The sequence below is a fragment of the Mustela nigripes genome, chromosome 14, assembly GCF_022355385.1.
Source record: "Mustela nigripes isolate SB6536 chromosome 14, MUSNIG.SB6536, whole genome shotgun sequence".
NCBI lineage: Eukaryota > Metazoa > Chordata > Mammalia > Carnivora > Mustelidae > Mustela > Mustela nigripes.
In genome coordinates this window covers 93,929,648-93,948,973 of record NC_081570.1, presented here as the reverse complement: position 1 = coordinate 93,948,973, position 19,326 = coordinate 93,929,648, and the positions used below count along the sequence as shown (strand labels likewise).

General features: G+C 53.2%; 2 protein-coding genes across 4 annotated transcripts; both read right to left on the bottom strand.

Moving 5' to 3' along the window:
* Positions 1 to 2,729: 2,729 nt before the first annotated feature.
* LOC132001266 (glutathione S-transferase Mu 1-like) lies at positions 2,730 to 7,876 on the bottom strand. Its single transcript, XM_059375668.1, has 8 exons — positions 7,752 to 7,876; positions 7,364 to 7,439; positions 6,847 to 6,911; positions 6,466 to 6,547; positions 6,268 to 6,368; positions 5,414 to 5,509; positions 5,217 to 5,327; positions 2,730 to 3,224 (listed from the first exon to the last, which is right to left on the bottom strand). Exons 1-8 carry the CDS (start codon positions 7,785 to 7,787, stop codon positions 3,135 to 3,137), a joined length of 657 nt encoding a protein of 218 aa, XP_059231651.1. The 5' UTR covers positions 7,788 to 7,876; the 3' UTR covers positions 2,730 to 3,134.
* A 3,570-nt stretch (positions 7,877 to 11,446) lies between these two features.
* LOC132001265 (glutathione S-transferase Mu 1) lies at positions 11,447 to 17,735 on the bottom strand. 3 transcript variants are annotated; one of them, XM_059375665.1, is made up of 8 exons: positions 17,626 to 17,735; positions 17,190 to 17,265; positions 16,679 to 16,743; positions 16,298 to 16,379; positions 16,100 to 16,200; positions 15,246 to 15,341; positions 15,049 to 15,159; positions 11,447 to 12,882 (listed from the first exon to the last, which is right to left on the bottom strand). In XM_059375665.1, exons 1-8 carry the CDS (start codon positions 17,659 to 17,661, stop codon positions 12,793 to 12,795), a joined length of 657 nt encoding a protein of 218 aa, XP_059231648.1. In that variant the 5' UTR covers positions 17,662 to 17,735; the 3' UTR covers positions 11,447 to 12,792. The 3 variants fall into 3 exon arrangements, with proteins under 3 accessions (XP_059231648.1, XP_059231650.1, XP_059231649.1); XM_059375667.1 differs by lacking the exon at positions 17,626 to 17,735 and adding an exon at positions 17,484 to 17,577; XM_059375666.1 differs by having other exon boundaries at positions 12,796 to 12,882; positions 15,018 to 15,159.
* Positions 17,736 to 19,326: the final 1,591 nt, after the last annotated feature.

Genomic DNA, 19,326 nt, shown 5'->3' with positions numbered 1-19,326 from the left:
CCCATCCCTAACAGGTGCATTCCATTGCCTTCCCTGTTCCGCAAAGCTGCCCTGAGGACGCAGCCTTCAGATACTGATGTGATGCTGAGACCATCTGGATGGCACCTGTGACTAGACCCAGTTAAGTCCTCTCTATCAACTTTTTTCAGAATCAGCAGATAGGGGCGCCTGGGTGGCTCAGTGGGATAAGCCGCTGCCTTCGGCTCAGGTCATGATCTCAGGGTCCTGGGATCGAGTCCCACATCAAGCTCTCTGCTCAGCAGGGAGCCTGCTTCCTCCTCTCTCTGCCTACTTCTCTACCTACGTGTAATCTCTGTCTGTCAAATAAATAAATAAAATCTTAAAAAAAAAAAAAAAAAAAGACCAGCAGATGGGTATGGAGATCTCCTCATCACATGACAAATTCCCATGCTTAGTAAACAGGCCACCTACCAAACTGGAATGACCTGCCTCTGTCCCTGCCTGCCCTCCTGTACACAGAACGGTCTCAAATCACACCTGGCAAGCTGCCGAGGAACTTGCAAACTTGCAAACTGACATTACCTTGCAAACTTACATTGGCACCAAACTTACAGTGCCAGGGGGTAACTGTGACCAAGACTGCAGGGCCCACAAAGCCAAAAACATGCCCGATCTAGACTCTCACAGAAAAGAACCGGCCAACTCCACTTCTAGATCTGGATCTATTTTATTCAACCTAATAGTTTTGTTCTCTCTGCTTATCTTTTAACTTAATGTCACTTCTAATGTCTATTACTTCTTTCCTTTTTATTCTCATCCCTTTTTGTTCTATTGAGATACATTTGTTAACCAAGAGGTAGAGCTGAAATAAGACAAAAGCATGTATTTGGGGTCTCAGAGTTTAATTCAGGGAGTGCAGATGTGGGTAGCAACCCAAATTGTGTTCCTTTAGGGAACAAAAGTCAAAGATGTTAAAAGACATTTGTATGGGGGAACCTGGGTGTCTCAGTTGGCTCTTGGTTTCAGCTCAGGTCATGATCTCATTAGTGGTGATATTAAGCCCCATGTGGTCACGGCTGCACATGCTCAGTAAGGAGTCAGTGTCCCCTCTCCCTCCCCCTCTGCCCCACCCCCACTGTCCCCACACACACTCTCTCTCTGTCTAAAATAAATAAAAAATCTTTTATTTATTTATTTTTTTAACATTTTTTTTAAAAGATTTTATTTATGTATTTGACAGACAGAGATCACAAGCAGGCAGAGGCAGGCAGAGAGAGAGAGGAGGAAGCAGGCTCCCTGCTGAGCAGAGAGCCCAATGAATAAAAAATCTTTTAAAAAAGACATTTGTATGTGTTATTTACAAAGAACTGTGACTTGTGTGGGTGGCAGAAAACTAATCTTAACCGAATATAATTGGTTTGCTAAGGCCATTACTAAGCAAGATCTCTCTCTCTTTTTTTTTTCCTGGCACCAGAGTTTAGGACTTTTAATTTGTTCCAAAGTTGCTGAAGCAAAAATCATGATAAAACATTCTGCTTTTGGAGTGCCTGGGTGGCTCAGTGGGTTAAGCCTCTGCCTTCGGCTCGGGTCATGATCTCAGTGTCCTGGAATCGAGCCCTGCATCGGGCTCTCTGCTCAGTGGGAAGCCTGTTTCCCCCCTCTCTCTCTGCCTGCCTCTTTGCCTGCTTGTGATCTCTGTCTATCAAATAAATAAATAAGATCTTTAAAAAAATAAAAAATAAATGTTAAAAAAAAGTTCTGCTTTCCTTTACACCCCCAACACAAAAACAAAAACAGGGGCGCCTGGGTGGCTCAGTGGGTTAAAGCCTCTGCTTTTGGCTCAGGTCGTGATCCCAGGGGCCTGCCTTCGGCTCAGGTCATGATCTCAGTGTCCTGGAATTGAGCCCTGCATCCTGCATTGGGCTCTCTGCTCAGCAGGGAGCCTGCTTCCCCCTCTCTCTGCCTGCCTCTCTGCCTACTTGTGATCTCTGTCTGTCAAATAAATAAATAAAATCTTAAAAAAAAAAAACAAACAAAAAAACCCCCAAAACTCTTTGTAGGAAAAAAATGGTATTGCACATGGGAAGAAACAATATAAATTCAAGGCTTATAGATAAGGATTATCTAGTCAAAACCAACAGGGGACCCCCCTGAAATGTTATCTATAGGAAGTTCCAAAGAAAGTTGCAGGTATTTGGGCAGAGTCCTTGGAATATTTGTAGTGTGGCCCAGTTCAAAGTTCACAGTTTCATTAATGAGGATGTCCATCTCCTTAATAGCCTCCTGGCTGCTTCGGAAAACTCCTCAACATTAGTGATTTTATTTCCTTTCACCTTTCATAATGGAACAGGCGGCACGGAGGAAGGGTTTCCAAGGCAGGGCTAACACCCAGGGAAGGGAGACAGTGTGCAGTTGGCCAGGATCCCACACTATCAGTGGACTGCCCAAGCCCAAAGAGCCCCCAGACAGCCACACATAGAGCTTCTGCAAGCTTTCAGGACACACTCCAGGAATACTGCATTAAGGAGGGACCCAGGGATGGAAGGGCCTCCCTGGTTCTGTAGAGACCCCATGCTCAGGCACAGAAGTATATGAAATAGACAGAAATAAGCAAGAATCCTTATAATCCTACATATCCCCTTTCTTGGCACCTCACACACATCCCGGTTCACTGAGCTGGTATAACAGACACTGGAAAAGGGAACGCCATGTCCCCAGACACATGTGGCCCTGACTCCAAAGACCGGAACAGAAGAACACAAGCCAGGTCAGAGTGAGTAAGGCTTTACTGCAGATCATACAGGGCTGGGCAGGACCACCCTGGGACAGCCGGGCCTGGGACCCCGGGTCACACAGGGATTTGGGGCAGTGCTGGGGGGCTTGGGGATGAGCTCCCTAGGCCAGGAGAGGGAACAGCGACTGCCAATTGAAGAATGCTCCAGTTGGTTTTAGTGCAGGAGGGATAACACTGGTGGGGGAGGAAATTTGCTGAAGTAGAGAGCTACGGCAAAGGGTCCGGATAAAGACAGGGTTGGGAAGAAGCAAGGGGACTGATGGGTATTTCATGGGAACAAAGGAATGCACCAAAGGACAGAGAGGCAAGACTGCTGTTCGGGGACACACACCGAGCACAGCTCTGGCATCTCCTCGCTGGCATCTCCTCCCACTTGGCCCTACTTGTTGCCCCACATGGCAACCTTTAGAAATAGAGGGCCTGGGAGGAAGCGGCTGGACTTCATGTAGGCAGAGATCTTCTTCAGGCCCTGAGGGTGGAAAAAGAAGGTCATATCTCTGGTCTGCTACCGCACAGAGGCAACCTGAGGTCAGGACTATTCCTCGTGAGGTCAGCGCTGACACATGGCACATTTTACCTGCGGTCCCCTGCTCTGGGACATCACCCCTTCCAGTTCTCTGTAACTAATGGGACACCTGACTAAGATAAAAGACTCCACCTGGAGCCTTAGATCCCCCAGACATGATGATGGGTGTGGAACCCCCACCAACCACCCTACAAGACACGGCCCACTATCACCATCCAGCAGAAGGGAAGCAGAGGCCCAGGTGGCTTCAGCGGCCACCTCAGGCTCCCAGGCTCCCAGGTGGGAAGGGCTGGAGGGCAGCTGGCTCTCTTGCCAGGGCTGGGCTCCTCCTGCTGGCCTCTTTCCTCCCCTACCCTCCAGCAGACCCTGTCCCTTCTGGATCACAGACATCCCCCGGTTGCAGAGGGAGCTTCCTGGCTTCTCAGGGTTCGCCACACAGGGAACCCCAGCAGAACAGAGGACTCAGAATGCGCCCATGCAGCCTGCAGGGGAGGCCTGACCTCACCCAGTGACTCAGCAAAACCTGTATGAAGAGGGAGAGGCTGGGAGCATGAAGTCAGGCCAGGCCACACTCTCAATTACTCCTCTTAAAGGTGAAGGTCCAACTGACTGGCCTGACTGAACCCAATGTCATGGGCACCAACTACCTCGTCCCCCGTCCTGTTGCAGCCAATGGGGCATGTGGCTCTCAGGGGTGTCTGAGCACCATCGTCCCAACACACCATGGGCCCAGTGAATTCTAAAGTGTTTGAAGATCCTGGCACTGCCTAGACCCAGGGGCCACAGAGTGTAGCCCACGGCCATCCTCTGGCCCTCCTGCTAGCTATTCCCGGAGCTTTGGCATCAAGCCCAAGGCCAGTCACCCAGAGAAGAACCAGCACAAAAAGCGCATCTCTTGCTGAGAAATGCAGAAGACAAACATACTGCAGGCTGAAACTCCCGTTGGACAAATGCCTCCGGCCCCACAACCCTCACAAAGCACCGTCTGCTGCCCTCCAATGAGGAACGAAGGGACCAGTGCCATCAGCTGAGGTCCAGCCCCTGCTCCTTCAGCACTCACCCAGCCCCACACATGGCTGGGTGTTCCTCGAGTTCTCTGTGTGCTCTGAGCTCCGGAACGGTGGCTCCAGGCCCAGGTTGCCCTGGCGTCCCCACTGTGCCTGACACAGAGCCTCACACCCGGGAGAAGATCCGATCGGCCAACAGGACTGGAAAGAAATGGCCTGCCCCATCCCTGACCCAGGATCTCCATTGATGGAAAAGAAAAAGGGCATGGACACAGGGAGGTAAGGAAGGGGCCCGGCACAGAAGCCTCAAGACAGATTCCCTCCACAGGGGCCCCACCTAGGCACTCACAGCCCAGGACAAACAACATTCCTGGGGATGTCAGGCATCCCCATGCGGGGATCGGACTGCTGCAAAGCTGCATGGGGATCCCCAGGAAATGCCTTCTGTGCCCCTCTATGTACTGTCATCCCTACCACAGCTCTGCTCTCCTAACGCCAGCTCCACGCACACTCGTGAACCTCTACTATGTCCCCAGAGTCCTGAGCTCTGTGACCCAGCGGAGTAAAGAAACTGAGCTTCCTTCTGGCCCAGAAAAAGGACAGCCATGGACTGCTAGCTACAGAAGCCATTGGCTGAGTCAGAGCCCAGCACACACTGAACCAGCTCTGTGACCTTCAGCAAATGGTTTCTCCTCTCAGACTCAGTTTCCACACCAGTAAATAACAGGTGGTAAGTTTTGCACCATGTAGGAATGTGGTAAAGATTAATTTTGCACCAAGTATGTAAGATCCTGAGCACATATCACGAAATAGCAAAGCCTCAATCAATGCTACTTATTCTTTATTTTACAAAGAGGATGAAGAGAGCATCAAGTGAAAGGAAGGAAGACAGGAGAGATATAAATAGTACAAAGGATAAGGGAATCACCTCAAAGCGGGCCACAAACTCCTTCAGGTTCGGGAATGCATCCAGGCACTTGGGCTCAAACATACGCAGTATATCAAGCAGGTCATAAGCCAGGAAATCCACATAAGTGAGCTAAAGAAAGGCAAAGAACAGTGAGCACCTAACTCTGAACCTGGGGAAACTCACAGCTTCCCATCCCCCCAAAACCTTCCCCTTACCTTCTCCCCAGCAAACCAAGGCCTCGTCCCCAGAAACTGTGAGTAGAGCTTCATCTTGTCAGGGAGGCCCTCCAGGTACCCAGGCTTCAGTTTCTCCTGAGGCACAGAACAGCCGTCACCACCCTCAGACTCAGACTCCCATGGCAGAGAGGCAGGTGTTCCCCGGGCTGTGCCTGACCCCCAGCTGCCAGAGGTGAGCGGCTCTGGCCCCCCTCTGGAGGGGGCATCATTGCCCAGGCGATGATTTCTCCAAACTGTGTTCAGCAGATCCTACTGAGTCCCACCTCCCACCTGTGGGAGGCTGTGGGAAGGCAGAGAACCCCACCTTGCTGTCCCTAGATCTGTCACCACTCATCTCCAAGAGGCAATGAAGTGATCAGTTGAAATGGCCTGGGGAAACAAGTCCCCAGTTCTGCCTGCTGGGGGGCAGATAGGAGCGGCCCTTAAACAGCCCCTGGAAAGGTGTGGAGTTTGAGAGACAGAGGAGAGGGAGGTACAAAGCCATATCTCCCTGCTCTGCTTGCTGGCCAGTTGTGCTCAGGCCCGGGGCTGTCAGGAAGACAGTGCTGAGCGAACAAGCAACTGTCCAGTAACTGAATTTCCAACCAAGCTGGAATGCTTCCAGAGATTTGGGCTCCAATACGGGGAGCAGTTGGACTCTTCTTAAGATTAGCAAGAACTGAGGCAGAGTTTCATCGCATGCATTGTCACTACAGTGACAGTATAGGGACTGGCTTGGGGGAAAAGTAGCTGCACGGGGTTCAAATGGCAAATAGATACAAAGTTGAGGGGACACAAGAGTCCAGTGTCCTGTCCAAAGCCTGTCCATCCCAGCTCCCAGGGATGGGACTCACAAAGTCAGGGCTATAGCAGACCCTGGCCAGCTCATTGGAGGTGTCCATAGCTTGGTTCTCCAAAATGTCCACACGAATCTTCTCCTCTTCTGTCTCCCCACCTACAGCCAACACAAGAGACACTCACCCTCAGGATCCCACCCAGGCAGGCCCAGGGGCACCCCACCATTCCCCGCATCCCCACCCCAGCCCACTCACATAAGTTGTGTTTGCGGGCAATGTAGCGAAGGATGGCGTTGCTCTGGGTGATCTTGTGAGCCCCATCAATTAAGTAGGGCAGCTATAAGGACAACACGGGCAGGTGGGTAGGCCATGGGCTCCCCGGCACCCCCTCCCTTAAAAAAGGGGAGACACGAAACCTGGCACTCACACGGCCTGCCCCTGCTAGCCGCTTAATCAATCCACTGTAAAATGGAGGAATGAGCTGGAACAGAGAGCATGGGGGACAGGCAGGGACAAGAACCAGGAAGCAGAGAAAATAGCAGAAGCTGGCAAATCGGGTCACCTCGGAGCTGGGAAAGCAGGCAGTGTAGACACCCTTCTCACTTGCCCCACATCGTCACCACCCCCTGCACCTACATTGGGGAAGTCCAGGCCCAGCTTGAATTTTTCATTCAGCCATTGGCTTCTGTCATAGTCCGGAGCTGTGGTGGAGAAGATGGAGTGAAACAACCCCCCCAGAGCCCACTCTCATTGGGTCTGGGGAGGGGGTTGGGGGTTGGAGGGCGCCCACCAAGGATCAGTGGCCAAGACTCCAAGAGGGGGATCTGGAATCGAAAACACTAAGTCTCACCGTCCAGGTGTGGGGGCAAAGAACACTTCTAATGTTCTGGAACCTGCATGAATTGGTTTAAAAAATGTTTATGCAAGCCCTAAAAGGAACCCATCCCAAACCCCATACAGGGGGTCCAGCAATGCCCTCTCATGTCCTGCCTCCTAAGGCCAGCTGCACCTGGGAGGAGTTAGGGAAAGGGCAGGCCCTGCTCCAGCTGGGGGAGGGCGGCAGAGGGAGCTGCAGGTGGCCAGGGCATGGGGTGCTGGGTACCAGATCAGCAGGAATAGGGCAAAAGTCAGACTGCGAAGTGGATGCCATTACCAGCCCCCATGGTGTACTTCTTCTCCTCGTAGGGTGAGTCTGTGTACTCCAGGAGCAGGCGGATCGCGTGAGCAAGCTGCCAGAGACGCCCAGGGAGGAGGGCAAAGGAAGAAGTCCTGCCTTGCTGCCTCCCACTGCACCAGGTAACCTCACAGACCCATCCCCCGCCACCCGTGGGCACGTGAGCGAGCGCGCGCGCGCGCGCGCACACACACACACACACACACACACATACGCAGGAACGCGCCCACAGGCTGGCAGATCGCTAGAAAGGACTGAGCTGCAGGGAGCTCCAAAGGGCCCTTCAGGTAGAAAGGGTCCTCAGGGCGCAGCACTTCCTGCCGCCGTGCGCCTCCATCCCACCCAGCACGGCAGCCCCTTTGCTCACCCCGCGAATGTCCCAATAACCCAAGATCATGACCATGGCGCTGGCTTTTGAGTGGAGTGCGAAGACTTCGCTAAGCTGTGCTGCCAATTTATCCGCGGAGGAAGGGTGGGCGGGGCCTAAAGGGACCTCCCCTCTCTCGGCCCCGCCCCCACGACGCGCCGGAGGCCGGGCCACCCGCGGGACGCACAGACCTAAGGAGGCTCCCTCTATCAGTCCGCAGCCGCTGGGGGCGGGGCCGCCTCTGAACGTCGCTGGCCACAGGCGCTCCTGTTCCCCGCCGCCCCCTGGCTCACCGCGCAATCCAGAGCTCTCTTTCTAGATCTGGAACCGGAGAGGGCGCTTGGAGATGCGCTTAAGTCACACACACACAAAAAAAACCACAGGTCTGCTCTTCCCCGCTAAACATCTCTCCCCTTCGCCCTTGGTCGGCCTAGATCCTGCCAGCTCCGGGAGTCTGCCAAAGTTAAGGCCAAAGAGCTATATCCCTCAAATCCGGAATTCAGGCCAGTCTGAAAATTCCTCCCAGGACAAGTCCCAGAGAACACACCATCCGTGGGTGGGAACTACCGCCCAGGACGAGGGCCAGAGAAATGGAACCCTGGTCTCAGTGTTTCCTTCAGGGCCTGGGGAGCCCCAGTCCTTCAGTCCCCTGGCTGAGACCCCTGAGCTCAAGTGGAAATGAATCAATGACCCTTAGGACCCAAGTTGTGAATGGAAACCCCAGCCAAGGGCAGGGTTAGGAGGTGCAGTCCCGGAAATGCCCTGCCAGTCAGCAAGATGTCCCCACGTGGCCAGGACAGTGACACGGAACTGATGGTGTCACACACAGAATGTGACTAAAAGAGGGAGGGGAATCCTCTGCCAGGCCAGTCACCCATCCTGCCACAGAGGGCAGACAGAGGGGGTGGCCTGCAGGAGGGTGGAGGTTTCCCCACAGGATCACAGTCTGACTGGCCCCCAGCAGACCCTCAGCCCTCTAGTCCACGCATTCTGGCCTGACCCTGGCTTCCCACCCACATGTGCTTTTCTGTGGCTCAAGCAGGTTCAGGCGGCCTCTCAGGTTCTTCTGTGATCTGTGACAATATCCTACTGGCCAACTTTCTCCAAAGGCAGGAGACTATTTGAAACTAGGTGAGTAGGACAGACTTGGCCCGTGGCTCATTTCCCTTTGTATAAAGGGTATAGCAAGGCTGCGGGGATGTGTGAAAACGGAAGAAGGGAACTTTAAAAAACAAATGGGTTTACAGTTAAAGCACAGAAAAATGCATTACCGAAGCTTAAAATAGGTAACACTATGTTAGGACAGCAAGGAGTGAACCCAGTCTTGGCATAAGGATTTCCAAGCACCGTGATCGACAGTGCAGTGGGGAAAGAGGACACAGAGGCTTCAGCTGATCACTATTCAATCTCAGAAGTCAGAGGTCTGTCCATCCGTGCCACACTGGGGAGCTGTGGGGGTGTCACCTGAGCCCAGCAGAGCTCAGCCCCTGCTGCATGTGCTCCCCACAATTCACCCCTGCCAATCCCCAGTGTTCCAGGTCTGGGTCCAGGCTCAGGAAGTAGCCTTTGGGGTCAAGGTGAATTCTGGGTAGGTTTGGCCACAGGGAGGAGATGGGGGCCAAGTGCCTAAGCATGAGCTGGCCTCTAGGTGGGTCTGTTTTCATAATACATTAAGGAGTTGTCACTTTGACTTCTTTACATCTTGAGCCTAGAACAGCAAACATCACTAAATTCCACTGAGACATTACATTTTTGAAGCTAAACAAGAAGCAGGATAAGAACATGTGAAATAATAGAACAGACATTGGTCCCCTGGCCCTCGTCCATGCTGTCACCCGGTAGGCACGTCGAAGAAGACAATCCTGGCCATGAACGATTAGAAGGCCCAAGGGAAGTGCCAAGAAAGATGCCTTCAACTATGGGGCACATTTCCTGTGGAAACACCCAGATCACTGAGAGGCAGAGAGGAAGAATATGGGGAAAAGAGGCGACACCTGGCAGGGAAGGACCCTGAGGAGACAGGAGATGCGCCCAGAGCTCCCAAGGCCCCTTCCGGAGAAAGAGGACAGTTCTGCAGAAGGAGGAGAAGGAGGGCTCACTGAGGGGCACAGGGCCCAAAGGACCAGAGCAGTGGATGCTGGCACTGGTGCAAGGCATCGGGGAGCAGTGGGGAGCAGGGAAGCTGGAGAGTGGCTTGAAGGGAGGGAATGTGGCCAGTGGTTGCCTGGAGAAAGTCGGTCTCAGTGTTGTCAGGTCTTCTGGACATATACGTGTTCTCTACTGATTTAAATTATTGAAAATTTGAATATTTTTAAGAACACATCCAGTTTGGAAGTCTGGTCTCTGGTATGGCTTCTGAACAGCGCTCTGCAATTCCTTCAGGTTCCGCAGCTGACATTTTGTCCTCTCAAGGTAAAGGAGCAGAAGTCCTACATGAAATAGCCTCAGGATTTATAACTACATATTAGTAATAAATGCCAAGCTAACTAGAATTTAAATAAAAATTTGGAAGAAAAAGAAAGAAATCCGAAGAAAAAAAAGACAGAAATGCCAAAAGTACAGTGAAAATACCGTACATCATGGTAATATTTTTAAGTCATTAATATTATATGTAAATTCAGGCAATCCAGGGTGCAAGAATACTACTTAATCTGAAAATAAGAGAATAAAGAGAACCATTTACAAGATGATGTCACACTGGAACTTAGAAAGAAAATATTCTATGGGCTTATCTTATTTTGTATAAGGAAAGACAACTAGGGCCTCCAAAATTTAGGAAAGGAATGGCATTCGAGGTGAAACATTTAGAGCAAGACCCAGAAGAAAAACACTGAAGTAGAAATCATTCCGCTCGTGAAACCTTTAGTTAATTCTCTGATACCGTGGAGCAAACACAAATACAGCAAACATGTTAAAAGAAAGAAAAGCTCTGAATCATGTAGTAAGAACCTAGTGAAGAAAAATAATAACCCATAGGACATTTGTTTGTCAGGAATTTTCTAAGGAACTTTTCAAGCTTTCACAAAGGACATGGGTTCCCGAGCTTGTCATAAGCCGCACTCAGGTATGGCATGAGAACCTTAACTTGGAAAGGACACAGGTGGGGCGGACTCTGCCTCCCAGTCACTTGGCGCCTAAATTCTACTACTAGGGACCACAGCTTGGAGAACAGAATATGAAGATTTTGGTACAAATGCCTTTGTGCTCCTGCAGAACTGACTAAGAAAAGGACAGAGGAGGGAGGAGAGGGACGAGAGAGCACATGTGGAAAAGTTCACGTCTGGGGTACACAGGACTCTTTCACACTACTCTCCTTTTCTAGAAGTCTGATGTAGCCATACTTAAGAAACAACACATTGACAGCATTATCCAGGACATACAGACCTACATATATTCTTTTTTTTTTTTTTTAAGATTTTATTCATACATTTGAGACAGTACGGAGAGAGTGAGAGAGCATGAGCAGGGGGAGAGGAAGAGGGAGAGGGAGAAGCAGGCACCCCGCTGAATCAGGAGCCCTAGAGGTGGGGCTCAATCCCAGGATCCAGAGATCATGACCTGAGCGGAAGGCAGACAGATGCTTAACTAGCTGGGCCACCCAGCCACTCCTGGACCTACATATATTCTTTGCCAAAATCCAAGTTTCATCAAGGAAGACCTACCCTAACTACTTGTAGCACTCTGATGTCTTAAGATTTTTTTTTTTTTTTTTTTTTTAATGACAGTCTCCATCCCCTAATGACTTGTGTTCAACCAAAGGTGATTTCACCCCTTGGGGGACATTTGGTAATGTCTGTAGACATAGCTGACTGTCACGACCAGGGCAGGCTGCTGCCATCTAGCGGGGTATGGGTTGGGAACGCTGGCAAACTCCAGGCTTCGCACAGCACAATGGCACTGACGAAGAATTCTGCACTCAACAGGTCGGAAGTGCCAAGGGGAAGAAACCCTAGCTTGATCCTGGGTTGAAAACCACAATTGGACAAACACTGTCCCAGCAATGCCAGCAACTGAAAGGAGACCAACTGGCAGACGGCTGTCTCCAAGAGGACAGTCTTACCCTGGGGCCAGACACAGCAGGCCCCAGGCTGCAGATCAGGGTCAGAAGGATGACAGGTGACAGACAGGAAGACAGGGACTGCACTGGGCAGCCTGGGTCTGGGGCCTGCAGGGCGTAACTCCGGCTGTCAGACAGCAAGCCCCTCCAAGCTCTCCGCCCATTGTTCAGGGTCAGGCAGCCCTGAGTCCTGGGCCAGGATAGTAATTCTTCTGGAGCCTTGGGGGCAAGCTGGGACACGAAGAACTGAATTTATTTTTCAAATGCATCTACCGTGACTGAGAAGGTTGTACGCACAGTTCCTACAATTAAAGGCTGGCTCTTGAGGTCTACACTGGGACTGACTCTGGTTCTCACGGCCAGATGGCACAGCCAAATGTGGAGTCTAGAAGCACGCCATGGACTGCCTTAAACATGAACATCCAGGGAGGAGTCCTTGTGCAAACAGATCTGTTCCCCCAGTTTCCTTGCCATACTGGCCTCCCAGGAACACTCATAGACCTCAGATGGGCCAAATATATAGGCAGATGAAGGCCCCTTAAAGCCATAATATGGTGACAATGGTCAAGGAGCTGTACCCATGAGAAAGGTGGTCTCTTCCCTCCAGCCTTCCTCTCAGCCAGGCCTGCACCCCAGTCTTCAGACAATGCCTGGGGAACTCAGGCAGAGCCCGAGGGCCAGGGATGCGGTCGGACTCCACACACAGAACCAGCACTCAGGGAAGAAAAGTGTGCAGGAAGGATCATGTCTGCAGGGCACTCGGGTGAAGAAAGGTGGGGTGCTGCTCACCTTTAAAGGCCCTAGACAAATTTGCATTGGGGAAGGTAAAGGGGCCCAATAAGGCTGAATGCGAGTTACCAGAAAGAACAGGAGGGGAAGAAGCAAGATCGCTGGTTCCGGGGATTCAGGGTGGTCCAGCTGTGCTCCGGGGCACGGCCCAACAACACAGCACTGCTTCTTGCCAGCAGCTACCCTCACTCAGTCCTACTTGCTGCCCCACACAGCAAGCTTTGAGTATATCGGGTGTGGGAGGAAGCGGCTGGACTTCATGTAGGCAGAGATTTTCTTCAGGCCCTGAGGGTGGAAAAAGAAGGTCCAATGTCAGGGTCTGCTGCCTCACCGGCATTCATGCAGCCCCACTGAGGTACACCAAGTTTGGGACGCTTCCTTGTGAAGTCAGCGATGACACACAGCACAGTCTGCCTGCGGTCCCCTGCTCTGGGACGTCACCCCTTCCAGTTCTCTGTAACTAATGGGACACCTGACTAAAATACAAGACTCCACCTGGAGTCTTAAATCCCCCAGACACGATGATGGGTGTGGAACCCCCACCAACCACCCTACAAGACATGTACCACTATCACCATCCAGCAGAAGGGAAGCAGAGGCCCAGGTGGCTTCAGCGGCCACCTCAGGCTCCCAGGCTCCCAGGTGGGAAGGGCTGGAGGGCAGCTGGCTCTCTTGCCAGGGCTGGGCTCCTCCTGCTGGCCTCTTTCCTCCCCTACCCTCCAGCAGACCCTGTCCCTTCTGGATCACAGACATCCCCCGGTTGCAGAGGGAGCTTCCTGGCTTCTCAGGGTTCGCCACACAGGGAACCCCAGCAGAACAGAGGACTCAGAATGCGCCCATGCAGCCTGCAGGGGAGGCCTGACCTCACCCAGTGACTCAGCAAAACCTGTATGAAGGGGGAGAGGCTGGGAGCATGAAGTCAGGCCAGGCCACACTCTCAATTACTCCTCTTAAAGGTGAAGGTCCAACTGACTGGCCTGACTGAACCCAATGTCATGGGCACCAACTACCTCGTCCCCCGTCCTATTGCAGCCAATGGGGCATGTGGCTCTCAGGGGTGTCTGAGCACCATCGTCCCAACACACCATGGGCCCAGTGAATTCTAAAGTGTTTGAAGATCCTGGCACTGCCTACACCCAGGGGCAACAGAGTGTAGCCCACAGCCATCCTCTGTCCCTCCTGCTAGCTATTCCTGGAGCTTTGGCATCAAGCCCAAGGCCAGTCACCCAGAGAAGAACCAGCCCAAAAAGCGCATCTCTTGCTGAGGAATGCAGAAGACAAACATACTGCAGGCTGAAACTCCCGTTGGACAAATGCCTCCGGCCCCACAACCCTCACAAAGCACAGTCAGTCCGCTGCCCTCCAACGAGGAACGAAGGGACCAGTGCCATCAGCTGAGGTCCAGCCCCTGCTCCTTCAGCACCCACCCAGCCCCACACACCACACATGGCTGGGTGTTCCTTGAGTTCTCTGAGTGCTCTGAGCCCCAGAACGGTGGTTCCAGGCCTGGGTCGCCTGGCGTCCCCACTGTGCCCGACACAGAGGCTCACACCCGGGAGAAGATCAGATCGGCCAACAGAACTGGAAAGAAATGGCCTGCCCCATCCCTGACCCAGGATCTCAGCTCATGGGAAAGAAGGGCATGAACACAGGGAGGTAAGGAAGGGGCCCGGCACAGAAGCCTCAAGACAGACTCCCTCCATAGGGGCCCCACCTAGGCACTCACAGCCGAGGACCAACAACATTCCTGGGGATGTCAGGGCATCCCCAAACGGGGATCGGACTGCTGAAAGCTTCCCGGGGATACCTAGGAAATGCCTTCTGTGCCCTTCTATGTACTGTCATCCCTACCACAGCTCTGCTCTCCTAATGCCAGCTCCACGCACAACCCTGAGCATTGGCTACGTCCCTAGGGTCCTGATCTCTGTGACCCAGACCTGAATGGACCCATGGTGTACTGGTCCAGGAAAGGGAGAGCCGCTCTCTGGTGTCTACAGCAAGCAGTCACTACCGGGGAGCCCAGGACAGCCGGCCCTGCCTCTGCGACCCTGACACATGACTTCTCCTTTCTGCCTCAATGCTCTAATCTGTACTGTACGGCAGGTAACATATCTGCTGTGTAAGAATGCCATCAAGATTTCACTTCACACACTCTATGTCAGCTGTGAGCCCAGATCCTGGTGTAAGCAAACCCTCAGTAAATGCTACTTGGTGTGGGGCATCTGGGAGCTCAGGAGGCTTGGCGTCCAGACTCTGCTTCACTGGAGGGTCTGCTTGAGGCTTTAATATCCCTCTCGCTCAGCCCCCTGTACCCCTCTATCTCTCTCCAAATAAATAAACAAATCTTCTTTAACGTGCTACTTATTCTTTGTTTTCGCTGTAAGGTAGGAAAGTATTAGAGAAAAGAGAGGACGGAAGACCTGTCATCAGTGAGGAGGCTCAGGGAATCACCTCAACTCGGGCCATGAACTCCTTTAGGTTCGGGAATGCTTCCAATGACTTCGGCTCAAATATTCGGTGCAGGTCAAGGATGTCATAAGCCAGGAAATCCACATAAGTGAGCTAAAGAAAAGCAAAGAACAGTGAGCACCTAACCTTGAACCTGGGGAAAACCATAGCTTCCCACCCCCCGAAAGCCTTCCCCTTACCTTCTCCCCAGCAAACCAAGGCCTCGTCCCCAGAAACTGTGAGTAGAGCTTCATCTTGTCAGGGAGGCCCTCCAGGTACCCAGGCTTCAGTTTCTCCTGAGGCACAGAACAGCCGTCACCACCCTCAGACTCAGACTCCCATGGCAGAGAGGCAGGTGTTCCCCGGGCTGTGCCTGACCCCCAGCTGCCAGAGGTGAGCAGCTCTGGCCCCCCTCTGGAGGGGGCATCATTGCCCAGGCGATGATTTCTCCAAACTGTGTTCAGCAGATCCTACTGAGTCCCACCTCCCACCTGTGGGAGGCTGTGGGAAGGCAGAGAACCCCACCTTGCTGTCCCTAGATCTGTCACCACTCATCTCCAAGAGGCAATGAAGTGATCAGTTGAAATGGCCTGGGGAAACAAGTCCCCAGTTCTGCCTGCTGGGGGGCAGATAGGAGCGGCCCTTAAACAGCCCCTGGAAAGGTGTGGAGTTTGAGAGACAGAGGAGAGGGAGGTACAAAGCCATATCTCCCTGCTCTGCTTGCTGGCCAGTTGTGCTCAGGCCCGGGGCTGTCAGGAAGACAGTGCTGAGCGAACAAGCAACTGTCCAGTAACTGAATTTCCAACCAAGCTGGAATGCTTCCAGAGATTTGGGCTCCAATACGGGGAGCAGTTGGACTCTTCTTAAGATTAGCAAGAACTGAGGCAGAGTTTCATCGCATGCATTGTCACTACAGTGACAGTATAGGGACTGGCTTGGGGGAAAAGTAGCTGCACGGGGTTCAAATGGCAAATAGATACAAAGTTGAGGGGACACAAGAGTCCAGTGTCCTGTCCAAAGCCTGTCCATCCCAGCTCCCAGGGATGGGACTCACAAAGTCAGGGCTATAGCAGACCCTGGCCAGCTCATTGGAGGTGTCCATAGCTTGGTTCTCCAAAATGTCCACACGAATCTTCTCCTCTTCTGTCTCCCCACCTACAGCCAACACAAGAGACACTCACCCTCAGGATCCCACCCAGGCAGGCCCAGGGGCACCCCACCATTCCCCGCATCCCCACCCCAGCCCACTCACATAAGTTGTGTTTGCGGGCAATGTAGCGAAGGATGGCGTTGCTCTGGGTGATCTTGTGAGCCCCATCAATTAAGTAGGGCAGCTATAAGGACAACACGGGCAGGTGGGTAGGCCATGGGCTCCCCGGCACCCCCTCCCTTAAAAAAGGGGAGACACGAAACCTGGCACTCACACGGCCTGCCCCTGCTAGCCGCTTAATCAATCCACTGTAAAATGGAGGAATGAGCTGGAACAGAGAGCATGGGGGACAGGCAGGGACAAGAACCAGGAAGCAGAGAAAATAGCAGAAGCTGGCAAATCGGGTCACCTCGGAGCTGGGAAAGCAGGCAGTGTAGACACCCTTCTCACTTGCCCCACATCGTCACCACCCCCTGCACCTACATTGGGGAAGTCCAGGCCCAGCTTGAATTTTTCATTCAGCCACTGGCTTCTGTCATAGTCCGGAGCTGTGGTGGAGAAGATGGAGTGAAACAAACCCCCCCAGAGCCCACTCTCATTGGGTCTGGGGAGGGGGTTGGGGGTTGGAGGCCGCCCACCAAGGATAGTGGTCAAGCTCTCCAAAAGGGGAATCTGAGACACTAAATCTCACAGTCTGGGTTTGGGGGCAAAGAAGGCTTAAAAGGCTCTGGAACCTGCGTGAGTAAGCTTACAGAATGTTTATGCAAGCCCTAAAAGGAACCCATCCCAAACCCCATACAGGGGGTCCAGCAATGCCCTCTCATGTCCTGCCTCCTAAGGCCAGCTGCACCTGGAAGGAGTTAGGGAAAGGGCAGGCCCTGCTCCAGCTGGGGGAGGGCGGCAGAGGGAGCTGAAGGTGGCCAGGGCATGGGGTGCTGGGTACCAGAACAGCAGGAATAGGGCAAAAGTCAGACTGCAAGGTGGATGCTATTACCGTCCCCCATGGTGTACTTCTTCTCCTCGTAGGGTGAGTCTGTGTACTCCAGGAGCAGGCGGATCGCGTGAGCAAGCTGCCAGAGATGCCCAAGGTCAGAGATGGAAGTCCTGACTCGGTGCCTTTAACAGCTGCAGGTACCCTCCCAGACGCCAGGGCCCCCACCCGCGAGCACGCGCACATACATTCATCCGCACCGCCTCCTCATCTCCCTGCTGCCTTCCCCCACCCCACGCCACCCCCCCCACCCCACCCCGCCACACACACACACAGGGGATTCAGAAACGGGCCCACCTGAGAAGGACAGACCGCTGGAAAGGACTGAACTGCAGCCAGTCCTGAGCAGGAACATTCTGGTTGTATTGGTGTCTACCGCACAGCACTTCCTGCCCCCGTTCATCTCCTTCCCACCCAGCCCCGCGGCTCCCTCGCTCACCCCGCGGATGTCCCAATAACCCAAGATCGCGGCCATGGTCTGCAAGCGCTTGGCGGTCTCAGCGTAAGGCCTAGGCCGAACTAGGCTGGCATTTCATCGGGGGCGGGGCCTAGTTGCCCCGCCCCGGCCAGCCTCCACCACCCGAGGCTCTGGGCGCCAGAGCTGTGCCAAGAGACGCGCTCCATCCGCCGCCGCCGGGCGGATGCAGGAGGGGCGTAGTGAGGAACGACCTCCTGGCCTCGGGCGCCCCGGATTCCCCGACAGGGAGCTGGGAGCTGGGAGCTGGCGGGGCGCTCGGAGGCGAGCCTGAATCACAGAAAGCGCACACTCTTCTCCCTGGGCATCACTCCGCCTCGCCCCTATGCTGCCCAGATCTCAGGGATGAGGGGAGCCTCTGGCTGCCAAAATAAAGCCAAAGAGTGGGTGTCCTTCAAACCCGGAGTGTAAAGCAGCGCCTGTCCCGGGAAGCCCAGGTCTCAGGCCAGTCTGAAAATTCCTCCCAGGAGGAGCCCCAGAGAACACACTATCGGTGGTGGGTGGGAACTACCGCCCAGGATGAGGGCCAGAGAAATGGAACCCTGGTCTCAGTGTTTCCTTCAGGGCCTGCGGTGCCTCTGCCCTTCGGTCACATGGCTGAGACCCTTTAGCTCAAGCGGAAATGAATCAATGACCCTTGAGACTGAAGTTGTGAATGTAAATCCAGAACCAGTCCTAGCCAAGGGCAGGGTTAGGAGGTGCAGTCCCAGAGATGCCCTGCCAGTCAGCAGGATGTCCCTACATGGCCAGGACAGTGACACGGAGTTGATGGTGTCACACACAGAATGTGACTGAAGGGGAAGGGGAGTACTCTGCCTGGCCAGTCACCCGTCCTGCCACAGAGGGGGTGGCCTGCAGGAGGGTGGAGGTCTCCCCACAGGATCACAGTCTGGCTGGCCCCCAGCAGACCCTCAGTCCTCTAGTGCACGCATTCTGGCCTGACCCTGGCTTCCCATCCATGTGTGCTTTTCTGTGGCTCAGGGAGGCTGAGGTGGCCTCTCAGGTTCTTCTGTGATCTGTGATCTGTGACAACAATGTCCTACTGGCCAACTTTCTTCCCTGAAGGCAGGAGACTATTTCAAATTAGGCGAGTAGGGCAGAGCTTGGCCCCGTGGTTCATTTCCCTTTGTATAAAGGATATTGCAAGGCTTCGTGGATGTGTGAAAACATCCACACAGGCTTGGATGGGAGGGTTCTCTAGAATCTTAAAAGGATTTAGGTGAGGGAGGTCTATCCCAGAGAGGTTGGGCTGCATGGATCCAGGCCCCTCCTGTTAGGTAAACATGTTGCTATGCTCTTGATTTGCCCCTTTGTTGAAAGTCCTAACCCTACTAGCTCATCACTCAACAAACATTTCAGTACCTCTACATGCTGGACTCTATGTTTGATTCTGAGAATGAAAGAAAAAATTCCAACCATCAAGAACCTGTGCTTTAGAACCGTGCTAGGCATGGGGTGCAACTGACAAACTCAGCTTTTCATTTCATTTCATTTTAATGAGTTTAATTTTTAAAACTGATACTCTGGGGCTTCTGGGTGGCTCATAGGGTTAAGCCTCTGTCTTTGGCTCAGGTCATGATCTCAGGTCCTACGATCAAGGCCCTCATTGGGCTCTCTACTCACCAGGGAACCACTCCCCGATCCCACCCCACCCCCTGCCTGCCT

Bases quoted from the DNA above. Each gene is read 5' to 3' on its own strand.
- LOC132001266 (XM_059375668.1), bottom strand. From the start codon at position 7,787: ATGGTCATGATCTTGGGTTATTGGGACATTCGCGGG. The intron at 6,912-7,363 runs GTAATGGCATCC...TCTCCACCACAG, and splicing joins GAAGTACACCATGGGGGCTG to CTCCGGACTATGACAGAAGC. The intron at 5,510-6,267 runs GTGAGTCCCATC...TCTGTGCCTCAG, and splicing joins TCTGCTATAGCCCTGACTTT to GAGAAACTGAAGCCTGGGTA.
- LOC132001265 (XM_059375665.1), bottom strand. From the start codon at position 17,661: ATGGCCGCGATCTTGGGTTATTGGGACATCCGCGGG. The intron at 16,380-16,678 runs GTAGGTGCAGGG...TTGTCCTTATAG, and splicing joins TGGGCCTGGACTTCCCCAAT to CTGCCCTACTTAATTGATGG. The intron at 15,342-16,099 runs GTGAGTCCCATC...TCTGTGCCTCAG, and splicing joins TCTGCTATAGCCCTGACTTT to GAGAAACTGAAGCCTGGGTA.